The sequence below is a fragment of the Pelophylax lessonae genome, assembly GCF_965119305.1.
Source record: "Pelophylax lessonae genome assembly, chromosome: 7".
Classification (NCBI taxonomy): domain Eukaryota; kingdom Metazoa; phylum Chordata; class Amphibia; order Anura; family Ranidae; genus Pelophylax; species Pelophylax lessonae.
This window is the reverse complement of record NC_138774.1, coordinates 96,369,705-96,383,609: the sequence shown is the minus strand read 5'-3', so window position 1 is coordinate 96,383,609 and position 13,905 is coordinate 96,369,705. Positions and strand designations below refer to the sequence as shown.

Genomic DNA, 13,905 nt, shown 5'->3' with positions numbered 1-13,905 from the left:
GCCTGCCTTAGAAGATCTTGGAAGCCCGGGTATCTGCTCAAGAATCGCTGCACCACCAGATTCATAACAGGTGCCCTATTTTTGTGGCCTGTGAGCATTGCTTTCTCCTTGTCGGCCTTTCGGACATGATGTTGATACAGGTCTATATAGGGTATACGCAACTGACCAATTGATACTCAATGACCTGATATGATCTAATTGATAGCCCTATAGATGAGCTGTGGTGGTTATAGATGTACACAAGTGACCGATTAACAATACTCTCACTGATATCTGATGTAATCTTTAATCCTATAGATGGATGATCTATGATGCTTACAGAATGTTCCACAACTGACCAATGAATACTCTGACTAATATCTGAAGTGATCTATAATCCTATAGGCCTGTGATGCTTATAGAATGTTCCACAATCGACCAATGAATATTCTGACCGATATCTGAAGTGATCTATAATCCTATAGATCTATGATGATTTTAGAATGTTCCACAACTGACCATTGAATACTCTGACTTAGATCTAAAGTGATCTATAATCCTATAGGTCTGTGATGATATAGAATGTTCCACAACTGACCAATGAACAATACTCTGACTGGTATCTCATGTAAAGAAAGAAATATCTCCCTACCTCAAACACATACCTGGCCTTCCCTACACTGTTACTCACTCACTGGCGCTGCACTGTCTGATATGATGTAGAGAAAGAAATCTCTCCCTACCTCACATACGTACCTGGCCCTCCCTACACTGCTAGCAATGTCTCTGCACTGTCTGACAAACTCCAAAAAAACGGCTCATCTCCCGCACAATGACACTACACGCTGCTGCTGCACAAGCAGCTTTTATGTAGTGTGGGGCATGTACTTTGCCCCTTGAGGCATGATTGGCTAAAGGCAGCCTGCCTTTAGTCCAATCATGAAAGAGATCATTTGATTGGCGCGCGTGCAGTGCGTTATGGGAAACTCGAATTTCCCACGAAGAAGCACATTTGTTCGTCATTCAACGAACGATCGAATGAGCGATGTTCTAGTCAAACTTACCTTCGACTCAAACTCGAAGTTCATCCCTATACCACGGTCGCAAAGGTTGCACTTGCCACCAGGCCCTGGCATTCTTCTACTGTAGGTTGGCCCCAAAAGCCCAGACCATGGCTCCCAGGTGGGGTAGCTGCTTGCAGTGCTCTGAGCTGAGAGTGTCTCTCTCACACAGCTAAGAGCCAGAGTCCCTCCCCCTTGCACAGATAGGATATGAGAGAGAGAGAACTGGATCTGCTCTTCCTCCCGCCCTTCTCTTCCTGTGTCTACCCCGTGAGAAGTTTGAAGCCCAGCAGCCGGGTGATGAAACGGGCCAACAGTCGATGTCTGAGCCTCCATCACCTGTCTGTGAGTGGTTTCCTCCCTCGCCCCCTTCTCTTTCCTTCCTGCCCCCAAGTGAATAAACTGTTGTAAGAGGGATTTAGATATAAGGGATGATCTCTGGACTCTGATTTAAGGGGGTGCTTTGGTGAGCAGAAACCCACTTACATTGGAGTTCCCCTTTACACCAGGGTCCACAGCATTCCTCCTTCAGAGCCTCCCCTTAAATCAGGGTTCCCAGAGCACCTCTTACATCAGAGTTCCCCATTATATTTCAGAGTCCACAGAGATCCCCCTTACAAGTAAGTGTAAGTGGACATTCTGAGGACTCAAATGTAAAGGGGGCTCTGCAGACTTTGATGTAGTAGGGGCTCTGTGGACTTTGATGTAAGGGGAGATCTGTGGACTCTCATGTAAGAGAGAACTCTGTGAACTCTGATATAAGGGGGGCTTTGTGGACTCTGATGGAAAGAGACTCTGTAAACGGTGATGTAAGGGGGGCTCCCCTTTACACCAGAGTGCACAGCATTCTCCCTTACATCAGAGTCTCCCCTAAATCAGGGTTTGCAGAGTACCGCTTACATGAGAGTTCTTCTTTACCTTCTAGAGTCCTCAGAGATTCCCCCTTACAGTGTAAGTGGAAATTCTGAGCACTCTGATATAAGGGGGCTCTGCAAGCTCTGATGTAAGGGGGCTGTGCAGACTCTCATGTAAGGGAGAGCTCTGTGGACTCTGATTTAAAGGGGTCTCTGCAGACTCTGATGTAAGAGGGGCTCTATGGACTCTGATGTAAGGAGGGCTCTGGGGACTCTGATATAAGGCAGAACTCAGTGAACTCTTATGTGAAGGGGGCTTTGTGGACTCTGATGTAAGAGGGCTCTGTAAGCCCTGATATAAGGGGGCTCTGCAGACTCTGATGTAAGGTAGGCTCTGGGAACCCTGATTAAAAAGGCATGCTGGGAACTCTGATGTAGGTGGGGGCTTTGGTTACCAGATTCCCCTTTACACCAGAGTTTGCAGCGTCCCCCTTACATCAGAGTTCTTAGTGTTCCCCCTTAAACAAGAGTCTGCAGAGTTCTCCCTTACACCATAGTCTGCAGAGTCCCCCCTTGCAGTGTAAGGGAACTGAGTTCAGATGTAAAGCAGAATTCTGCAGGTTCAGATGTAAAGGGGAACTCTGCAGATTCAGATGTAAAGGGGGAACTCTGTGGACTCTGAGGTAAGGAGGGACTCTTGTGATTAAATCCATATTATTAGAAATGTTATTTAATCACAATTCACATGTATAGTGTATACTACAAAAAAATAAATAAAACATTTTTGCAGTGCGCTGCTGAAGTGTTTGGGTTTTGCTTGAACAAATGGTGGCAACCCTACCCAAGACGGTAGGAAGAGGGCCCACTGCAGAACATATGAAAGGGTCCCACTGCGAGACGGTAATAAAGGGCCCCACGATGGGAGTAAAAACTGGCTTGGAGGGTTTTTATTTATGGTTACTGTTTTTTGCACCGGGGCCCTGAGAGCCGGTTCACATAGGAGCGACCGACTTGTCGGGGCGACCTGTGAAGTCGCGGTGCACAGCGCGCACAGTGACCTCGGAGCGGCATGCACAGACTTCATATCATTGAAGTTAATGCAGGTCGCTCCAGGTCGCCCCAAAGTAGTACAGGACCCTTTTTCTAAATCGGAGCGACTTGTGTCGCTCCTATTAGAACAGGTCCTGTGCTAATCTATGGCAGGCGACCCACGGCAAGTCGCCCCAGTTTGAACCGGCTCTTAAATTGGTAGTATCCCGCTTTTTGACACTTTTACCTACAGGTAAGCCTATAATAAGGCTTACCTGTAGGTACAATTAATATCTCCTAAACCGGCACGGTTTAGGAGATATTTGCAGTGCATGCAACCGCTCATGCGAGTGGCGCATGCGCTCTGAAGGTCCGGGGGACCTTCAGTTTTACTTGCCGGGAGCTTGCCGGAAAATCACTCCCGCGCGCATGTGCGGGAGTGACGTCGGCGCGACTCCAGCCAATCACAGCGCCGGAGGCGCCGAACCCCAAAGAGACGACGAGGGATCATGGCAGCTCCCGCAGCGATGTCCGGGGGTCAGTGTGGGGGCTTCGTTCTAAGGTAAGTAATACATAATGAGCTAGTATGCGATGCATACTAGCTCATTATGCCTTTGTCTTGCAGGTTTTTTTTTTTTTTTTTTTCGATTTTTGGGTTTACAACCGCTTTAATGTTCTAGTTACTTCTTAGGCAAATATAAACAATAAATATTTGCAAAACAGGATTAGTTGTATTGTGATGAATCAAGCTGCAATATTTCTTCTGCTTCCAGGTATTAATTAACTTTGTTTTATAAACTGATTTCACAACTCTTTAGAAAGTTTCTTGGGGCAATCAAAACATTGTCATGAGGCAAAATGTTGCAGGTTATTTCCATATAGGGTTGGAGATCATGCTGGCCTGACTCAATCATTTGTAGGTCAATGGTTAGATGATGATGAGGCGGGTTGGAAGAGTTCTCTTCTCATGCTTTCTGCCCAACTAAACAGGAAGGAGGTGGTAATGAGCCCTTAGGCTACTACGAAACATGTAGAAGGAGTCTGCCCACGTCTGACGTCACAAGCCGGAGGATGTTCGCTGCTGCTGCTGCGGCGTCTCTTACACTGATCTGGCATTCTGTTTATCTGAGCTGTTTGTGGTGAGTGCAATACATATTTTTAATAAAATATCTGTTTGAGACGTACTGCACCATTTAGCCTTTTTATTTCCATGGTTCCATATACACCACCGGATACCTGCAAGGACTCAATGCATTATACAATACAGCCCCTGATGTGGACATAGAGCCGGGTGTCTCCTGTGAGGACGTTACTTACTGCAATAGGATCTCCCCTGAGATTTAAAGGCCTTTTTTGATCACTGTGTGAACTGTGATCAATCCCTTCTGGTAAGAGGCTCACAGATTAATGTGGTGGAGGTGCATGTCCTATCTGCTCACCAAGTGCTGTCTTGCTACTATACACAAGGTGTCAAGAACGTGAACAACTGTGCTTTCTGTGTGTTCTACACAACATATGGACTTTATTTAATATCTAATGTTTTATCAAGCGCTACCAAATTTAACACACCAGCTCCCCATTCACACCTTAGACCTTGTAACACTAATGAGTCACATGACACCAGGGATGGAAAATGTCTAATTGGGCCCAATTTTCACATTTTGACTTATGGGTGTACTCACTTTTGTTGCCAGCGGTTTAGACAATAATGGCTGTGCGTTGAGTTATTTTGAGGGGACAGCAAATTTACACTGTTATACAAGCTGTACACTCCATACTTTACATTGTAGCAAAGTGTCATTTCTTCAGTGTTGTCACATGAAAAGATATAAGTTATTTACAAAAATGTGAGGGGTGTACTCACTTTTGTGAGATACTGTATGTGCCATACCAGTGGGATCCCTGTGGAAGCTAGAAATTGCTGTAGTAGACACCACTACTACAGTGATCTCCACTAGCTTCTGGGTCCCATGCCAAGCGGCTGCCTTGCTGTTTGCTGAACACAGGAGGTTGATGCTCAGCATGGGCACCATTTAGAGAACACTTTGCATTGTCTCAAATGTGCAAAGCGTTCTCTGGTTGCATAAAGGTGGAGATTGTGACATCACCACCTCTCCACCTTGTCTAATTTGTGAACTCTTTGCATTCACTGAGGAAATGCAAAATGTTGCCTAAATGATGCCCGCACTGAGCAGTAGGTATGCTACCTCATCAGGACGCATTAATTACTCAGGTTCTTTGGCTGATTAAGGTGGTAATTAAACTCACTTAGTGCCTTATGTGCGTTATATTAGCCTCAGAACCTGTGTAATTAATATTTGTCCTGGTTTAAAGGGATGAGGTGGCAACCCTACTGAGCAGATGTCCTCCTGTTCAAACAATGTAGCAAGGCAGCTGTTCGACACAGAACCTGGAAGCTAGTGGAGATCACTGTAGTAGCTTTACCTTTTAGGGTGATTTCCACCTTCCACAGGGATTCTACAGGTATTGTGAAAAGAAAGAAGGATGGCGCTCAATGGTGCATATAGAAGAAATCGATATGTGGAAGATGGACAAAACAAGATGGGCAATAAAAGTTTAATAATGAAAAAATAGACATAAAATTGATAATAAATAATCATCCAAGCCAGTCTAGGAACCTCTGAATCTCCTTGGGATGCTGTGGGGATCCCTGGTGGTGTTTAGTGGAATCCGATCACATCAGTTGATGCCAGATGAAAAGGGGCAATGGTAAGTGGCACAGACCAACACTGCGATGGTAAACGGCTGTCTGGGACTTGACAAAGCGCATGCGCGTGAAACATGTAGTTGAGGCAACTAGAAGCTCTCAAGTCATCTCCAACACCCAGTCCGGCTTCCTATTGAGCTCCTGATCGTCACTTCCGGTGACGTCATTTGCACGCCACTTCTGGTCACTACGGAGAACCAGCAACGGAGGACAAACCGGCTCGGGGTCTGTGTAGCGGCCGCACACAGTACCAGACAGCCGCTTACCATCGCGGTGTTGGTCTGTGCCACTTACCATTGCCCCTTTTCATCTGGCATCACCTGATGTGATCGGATTCCACTAAACACCACCAGGGATCCCCACAGCATCCCAAGGAGATTCGGAGGTTCCTAGACTGGTTTGGATGATTAATTATTATCAATTTTATGTCTATTTTTTCATTATTAAACTTTTATGGCCCATCTTGAGACATGTTTTGTCCATCTTCCACATATCGATTTCTTCTATATGCACCATTGAGCGCCATCCTTCTTTCTTTTCACTGTTAGTCTTGAACATCATCCCATGTTAAGGATTTGGCAGCCCAGGTGTTATTGATTACATCTTACTATAGCCACAACATGGCAGCATTTGGGTTCACAACTTTATAGGAATCTGCGTATAGGACTAGCGCCTGGACCTTTTTTGTGTTTGTATTCCACGGGTATGGCACATGTATACTTACAATGGTCCAAGCTGGATCAATGTAACTATGTAAAAATTGCCATACCTAAACTTTAGCTTTATAAGGGAAACTTCTTTCAACATTATTGTACCTAATCCTTGTCTTTATAAGACTTCTGATGAGCTGGGAGCATAACTGAGAAACACAGCAACGTTATCACCAACCCCAATGCTAGCCCTAACCCTGTGTCAATCAACAAAGCCATGCCAGCGCAGCTTTTATTCCTATAATACCTGGTAATCCTCCAATGAAGGCCCTTGTTTAGGCACTTCCTGTTACAGGGTGACAAGTGTCTCCCAACTGTGCTCCTGCGTCATCACTACATGTGCCTCTAGTTGAGACCTCAAGTAGCCAAGCCTACTTGCAGGTGTGAGCCACTGTTTTTACTACAAGGAAGCTGGTCCAGAGCAATGGAACATGAAGGCTTTAACAAACTATATTCAGTTAGGATTTACAACAACATTAAAGCATATGACCCTTGCAAGCAAAAAAAGTCCTTGTGAGTTTTCACCATTGGTAGTGCTGTATTTCATGACAGAGCCGCTTTAGAAAGTTGAAGAATCACAGTACACAATAAGCAATGGAAAACAGACTCAATGTAGTAAAAGGCGCAGCAAAGTCTTTTGGGACTTTTGAGTGAGAATTTTAAGATATCAAACGATACTTCATAATGGGAAAAATAGATAACCATCTTCATGTGTACACCCTGCCACCTGTTTACTTTTACATCCTAATGCTATGTGATTCATAGTTATTATTGTACAAATACATGACTAATGAGTAATGAGAAGCAACTACAGCATCTTTCTCAATAAAGTTTTTTATTTTGTTGTATTGTAGCCAACAAAAGGGCTATCTCATTGTAGTGACTTTTAAGCTCGTCCCTGGGCTGAATGAAGAAAGACAAACAAATTCCCCCATCCACACAAGTGAGATAGATAGAGGAACCCTTGCTGCTAGGCAGAGGAGGCTCTCTAATTAGACAAATTAGGCGGTCGCCTAAGGCCTCGCACTCACAGGGGCTCACGGCCGCCTAATTTGCCGAGTTAAAGAGCCACCTCTGAGCCTGGCAGCAGGGATCTCCCTGCCATCAGCACAGTCCGGTCTGTAAACGGATTTGAGGCTGTGATCAAGAGCAGTTCACTGGGGGATGGGAGCTCACTGACAGTTCCGGATCCCAGCCAGATACTAGAGCCGCGGCGCTGATACTTCCCCCTCCCTCACAGACCACAATCAGGGGAGGAGAGAGAGTTGCTTCTGCTCCTCCTCCTGCCCTCTCCACCTGTGCTTGCCCCTCCCAAACTTCCCAACAGTTTTCTCCTCAGAGAAGATGAGGTGTGGGCAGGAAGATTTCAGACCAGGAACAAGAAAGGAAAGATGGCACCTGATCCCTTCATCCATCCATCTATCCCATCCATCCACTCCCTTCTCCTTCCAGTGAGTACTCTGATGTAAGGGGCACCCTTCCTCCAGCTTTCTTTCTTTCTTTCTTTCTTTCTTTCTTTCTTTCTTTCTTTCTTTCTTTCTTTCTTTCTTTCTTTCTTTCTTTCTTTCTTTCTTTCTTTCTTTCTCCCTCCCCTCTTTCTTTCTTTCTTTCTCCCTCCCCTCTTTCTTTCTTTCTTTCTTTCTTTCTTTCTTTCTTTCTCCCTCCCCTCTTTCTTTCTTTCTTTTCTTTCTTTTCTTTCTTTCTTTCTTTCTTTCTTTCTTTCTTTCTTTCTTTCTTTCTTTCTTTCTTTCATTTCCTTTCCTTCTCCCTCCCCTCCTTTCTTTCTTTCTTTCTTTCTTTCTTTCTTTCTTTCTTTCTTTCTTTCTTTCTTTCTTTCTTTCTTTCTTTCTTTCTTTCTTTCTTTCTTTCTTTCTTTCTTTCTTTCTTTCTTTCTTTCTTTCTTTCTTTCTCCCTCCCCTTCTTTCTTTCTTTCTTTTCTTTCTTTTCCTTCTTTCTTTCTTTCTTTTCTTTCTTTTCCTTCTTTCTTTCTCCCTCCCCTCTTTCTTTCTTTCTTTCTCCCTCCCCTCTTTCTTTCTTTCTTTCTTTCTTTCTTTTCTTTCTTTTCCTTCTTTCTTTCTCCCTCCCCTCTTTCTTTCTTTCTTTCTTTCTTTCTTTCTTTCTTTTCTTTCTTTTCCTTCTTTCTTTCTCCCTCCCCTCTTTCTTTCTTTCTTTCTTTCTTTTCTTTCTTTCTTTCTTTCTTTCCCCACTACCCCCTTTTTACCCCCTCCTCCTTCTCCCCTATCCCATGGTTCCCTGTCCCATCCCTCTCCTATTCATCCCATTTGATTTCCACAGTACACATTCCACCCACACAAGCAGCAGTAATTAGATGCTCGGCCTCGGGTTCTTCCTTAACCTCTGCAAAGGGGGTGAGTGGGGCCTGAGAAAATTTTTTACAACAAGCCCATTTAAAAGAAGTCGATCTAATGACTGACTTCAGTCAAACAGGCACAGCCACAAATGGTGGAATGATGACCTTTGACCCTTTCTGATGCTGCGACACACCTTTATAATGCTTGTAGCATCCTCATTTGTGAGAATTTATTTGGCTTTTTGTTTTTTGTAATGGGTAATGCACTAGTCATTTGTACCCACATGTGTGCTCTTTTACAGTTCTGTCTTGGATTTCCCTATCTGAGAAGGGCTTCATTAATGAAGCATTCCATTAGAAGAGTATAGAATCCACATCGTTATTTGCTTTGGTGAGAGTCCTCTGAGCGCTGGGGTGATTGAATACAGTACAGCCACACACGGATCACAATTTGGCTGGTCCCCATTGAACCCACTGAATTTCAATACATTTTTAGCCAGCTTTACTCTCTCCTTTGGAAGTAATCTACAATCTTCACTTCAGGTATTCTCAGTGCAAAAAAATATATGCAAAAAAATATACATTATATGCATGTAACTTTACATTATCTCACCATACTAGGGATTTTCCTCCTTGGTATTATTGATGATTTACTCAGGAAAATTGTTAAAGTGTATGTCAAACAAAAACATGTTTTTTTTTAGTTTTGGATAAATTGGGGAAGGGTTAGAACTTCTGGTGGGTCTTTACTGCTATTCAGATCTTCGTTAGAAATATTTCCCCACTCTAGAACAAATCTTATACATGATATGTGAAACGGTTCTTGAGGAATTTTGGAAATGTGTAGTATTTTGAGGTTTAAAAGATACTTTAGTTAGACCCCTATAAAAAAAATTTGAAATTAATATAGAACCTTGGAGACTGAAGTTCCCAGAAATTGTGTGAATCCAGATCACCTCAAATACTGGGCACTACCTGAGTAGGAGGCCCCCAATACAGATCTTCTGCAACCCAAAATGTAAGTGATCTTTTGCTTTGTCACATACCCCATAATCCCCACTCCACCCCCAATCACTGCCACCATCTAGCAGCATATGTTATTCTTTCCTTCACTTTTCTGCTGAAAATGAAGGGAAATACTTGGTACTTCTCGGTATGGGGGTGAGTATGTAAGTGCTTCATGATTGGTCCAGCAAATATTGTGCAGCATAAAAAAATTGCAACCGCCGCCATTTTATTCTTCTGGGCCTCTGGATTCAGAAAATATATCATTATTTGGGGGGGGGGGGGGTTATAGTAATTTTTAGCAAAACTTTGATTTTAACATGTGTGCAAAAAATTTACCAAATTGCCCTGGTAAAAAAGCTGTTAACCATGTTTTCATATTTAGTACTGTATTTTGCCTGCATTTACAGTGTGTGACTAACCCAGGTGAAGATGGTCTAAATGGCCCAAATAACTTTAAAATCAGGAAAACTTACCAATGCGCTGTTCCACTATCCTGCACTGCTGATCAGCACCACATTCTATGGTGGACTGTTCTGTGCAACTTCCAATGCAGGAATAACACCTAATAGCATTACCTGCAAAACAAAACAACAGCAGCATTTATAACGGCTACAGTTCTATTTTATAGCTGAAATAAAGAAATTGTAGAAATACAGTACTGTTTGTTGTATAGGTGTAGTTTTTCTGTAGCCCTCTTCCCATCATCAACCTTGTAAATTGTATGTATTCTTCCACTATGCCTTTTCAAACTAGGTGTAATTATTATATCCGGTCTTAAAACGTTGCTGATAGTCTTTATGGAGCTTGCTTTGTGAACAGAAAGGGACCATTCCCAAACTGTTCCCACAAAGTTGGGAGCATGAAGTTGTCAAAAATGTCTTCGTATTCTGACACCTTAACCACTTAAGCCCCGGAAGATTTTACCCCCTTCTGACCAGGGGGTATTTTGCGATTCGGCACTGTGTGATTTTAACAGACAATTGCGCGGTCGTGCGACGCTGTACCTAAATGAATTTGACGTCCTTTTTTTCCCACAAACAGAGCTTTCTTTTGGTTGTATTTGATCACCTGTGCGATTTTTTGATCATGCGCTATAAACAAAAAAAGAGCCTCAATTTTGCAAAAATAGCAATATTTTTCAAATTTTTTAATATGAAATTCCCCCCAAAAAAATGTAAAAATCAAAATTTTTTAACATTTTCGGTCAATTTGTCTTATGCTACATATGTTTGGTAAAAAAAAATAGCAAAAAGCGTATTTTGATTGGTTTGTGCAAAAGTTATCGCGTTTACTAACAAAGGGAAAGATTTTTGTAATTTTTTTTTTTTAACGTGTAATGGCGGCGATCTGCGATTTTTTTGCGGTACTGCGACATTGCAGCGGACAGATCGGACCCTTGACTGACATTTTTGACACTTTTGGGGTTACCAGTGACATTACTGCAGTAATCAGTGCTATACATATGCACTGTTACTGCAAAATGACACTGGTAGTGAAGGGGTTAACTTTATTTGAGAGGGAGGGGCTGTGTGTGTCCCTAGGGGCGTGATTCTAACTGTGATTGGCTGTGGCTTGAGCTGTAGAAGCAATGATCAACAGTCCTACATAGTAGAACCGTGTGATCACTGTTTCTACATAGGGGAGAATGACAGGCGGCTTGTTTACACTAGCTGCCTGACTTTCTCCCTCTGCAGCGACGATCGCAGAGTGACCGGCGGACCCGCGCGGGGGGGCCCGTGACCACGCGGGAGCGCGCCTCCGGGGGCGCGCGCTCGCTCCCTAGACCCTCACAGGCTAGCGACGTAGATCTACGTCACTCTGCCTGTGAGGGGCTGACTGCCGCAGTAAATATACTGTGAGCAGTCGGCAAGTGGTTAAGAGTTCCCTTCACTGGAACTAAGGGGCCAAGCCCAACCCCTGAAAAGCAACCCTACACAAAGCAAGGTCCATGAATAAGAGCGAAGACTGCGAGCCAGGCCTTCTCATCCAACATCAGTGCGTGACCTCACAAATGCACTTCTGGAACAGTTAAAAATTCCCATAGACACACTCCTATACCTTGTGGACAGTCTTCCCAGAAAAGTTGCCGCTGTTATAGCTGCAAAGGGTGGGTCATCCTAATGTTGAACCCTACAGACTAAGACTGGGATGCCATTTAGGTTCATGTGCGTGTAAAGGTAGGTGTCCCAATACTTTTAACAATATAGTGTACACAACACACCTGTGCAAAATCCAGAGAGAAAAAAAATTGCAGGAGCAATATTTACTGATTGGGGCCCATTCAAAGTGATTTGCAGTAGCTTACTCTATATATCTCACTACAGGATTCTCCATCTCAAGTTCTATTTCTTTGGAATTCAACATGCACAGTTCCAACTTTAGATAAATGGATTCAGATTATCTGCTATGAAGTACTTTGAATTGGCACTTAAGAATCAGGGATTCCTGTTGAATAAGGTGTATGTGTTTTTAAGGCCATGAGATTGTCCCAAATATACCCTAATCTTGCCATTCATCATAATAAAATATACAGCAGGGGTGTCCAACCTGCGGCCCATGGGCCACATTCGGGCCCAACACAAAGTCGTAAACTTACTTAAAAATGTTGATTTTTTTTTTTTTTTTTTTTTTACATTTTGTTGTAAAAATGCATTTAGACTTAGCGAACACATGCAGCTAAACAAAAAATTGACAGTGTCTCTTTACTGAACTTTTAAAAGTTTTTTCTTCCTGAAAAAAAATCTCACACTCTTCACCATTGCGCCTTATTTAAGTCATCAGTAGTGATGGACTAACATCGGCCGGGACAGTTCGTGAACGTTAGCCGCAAATTTTTTCAAATGTCCGCGAACCAGAAGTTCGCGGCGGCCCCCATTGACTTTAATGGGAGGCAAACTTTAAAAACCTTTAGGTCATATTTGCAGCCACAAAAGACTTACGAGCTGTGCACAAATAGTCCCACCACATGGACAATGTCATAACAGAAGTATTGCAATTGGAAAAGTTTCCCTAAATTTTTTTTTTTTTTACAGCCAAAAAGTTTTTTTTTTTTTCATAAATCAGACAGACAGCAGCCGGTAAATATATGTCAAATACATATAGTGCCGGTTCACACTTGTGCGGTTTGCGAGATCGCATGTAATTCGGAGCGCACTGCTCCTTCATTACATGCGATCTCATGTGCGGATGCGAGTTCAGCCATACACTATGTATGGCTGAATTCGCAGCGCATCCGCAGCAAACTCGCACATGAGGCTTTTTTTGAGCTGCATCAGAATCGGATCGCACGTGTGTTGTTGCAGGCGTTTTTTGGCCATTTTTTGGGCGTCTTTGGAGGCAGGCATAAAATCTGAACTTCTGTATAGGGGTATATACACACACACACATGTATGTATATATACACATACACACATATAGCTGTGATAGAAGCGGAGCCACATCCCTGCAAATAATTTCATTAGCGCATGGATGGGGTTCCGCTACTTTCACACCTATATGTGTGTATGTGTATATATACATATATGTGTGTGTGTATATATACCCCTATACAGAAGTTCAGATGTTATGCCTGCCTCCAAAGACGCCCAAAAAATGCCAAAAAAAAACACCTGCAACAAAAACGCCTAGGTGTGTTGTTGCAGGCGTTTTTTTGGGCATGTTTTGGGCGTCTTTGGAGGCAGGCATAACATCTGAACTTCTGTATAGGGGTATACACACACACACACACACACACACACACATATATGTATATATACACATACACACGTATAGGTGTGATAGGAGCGGAGCCACATCCCTGCGCTAATAAAAATTCTAAGAAAAATTATCTTTTTTTCTGGTTCTGAACATGCTACAGAGCTGAACCTTCACAAGTACACTTTTTAGACCCCCCAGACACTAAATCCAAAGAAATCTCATTTTTTTTTTCCTATAATTTTTTCAATAATTGGCTCTCTATCAAAAACGACAATTTTTAAGAACTTTTTTTTTGTGTGATTAATAGTCCCTGGGGCATGACCCAGAACCCTGTGCACTTTTTAGGGGCATTTATTGGGTTTTAGGGCTTCAAAATTGTGTTTTTTGATTACTGAAGTTCGGGTCCCATTGATTTCAATGGGGTTCTGGAATCCAGACCCAAACTTTCGGGAAGTTCGGGTGTTCTGGTCGAACCGAACTTGTCAAAAGTTTGATCATCCCTAGTGCACACTGCATACCTGTCCCTACA

The 13,905-nt window shown here is 43.0% G+C and overlaps 1 protein-coding gene across 1 annotated transcript in view; it reads right to left on the bottom strand.

The window, feature by feature from the left end:
- LOC309560512 (uncharacterized protein) overlaps positions 1–13,905 on the bottom strand; it is a 48,674-nt gene that overhangs the window by 18,982 nt on the left and 15,787 nt on the right. The window contains exon 2 of the mRNA XM_082264143.1: positions 10,154–10,255. Within this exon, the coding sequence (XP_082120269.1) occupies positions 10,154–10,255 (102 nt within the window). The remainder of the gene's footprint in view (positions 1–10,153; positions 10,256–13,905) is intronic.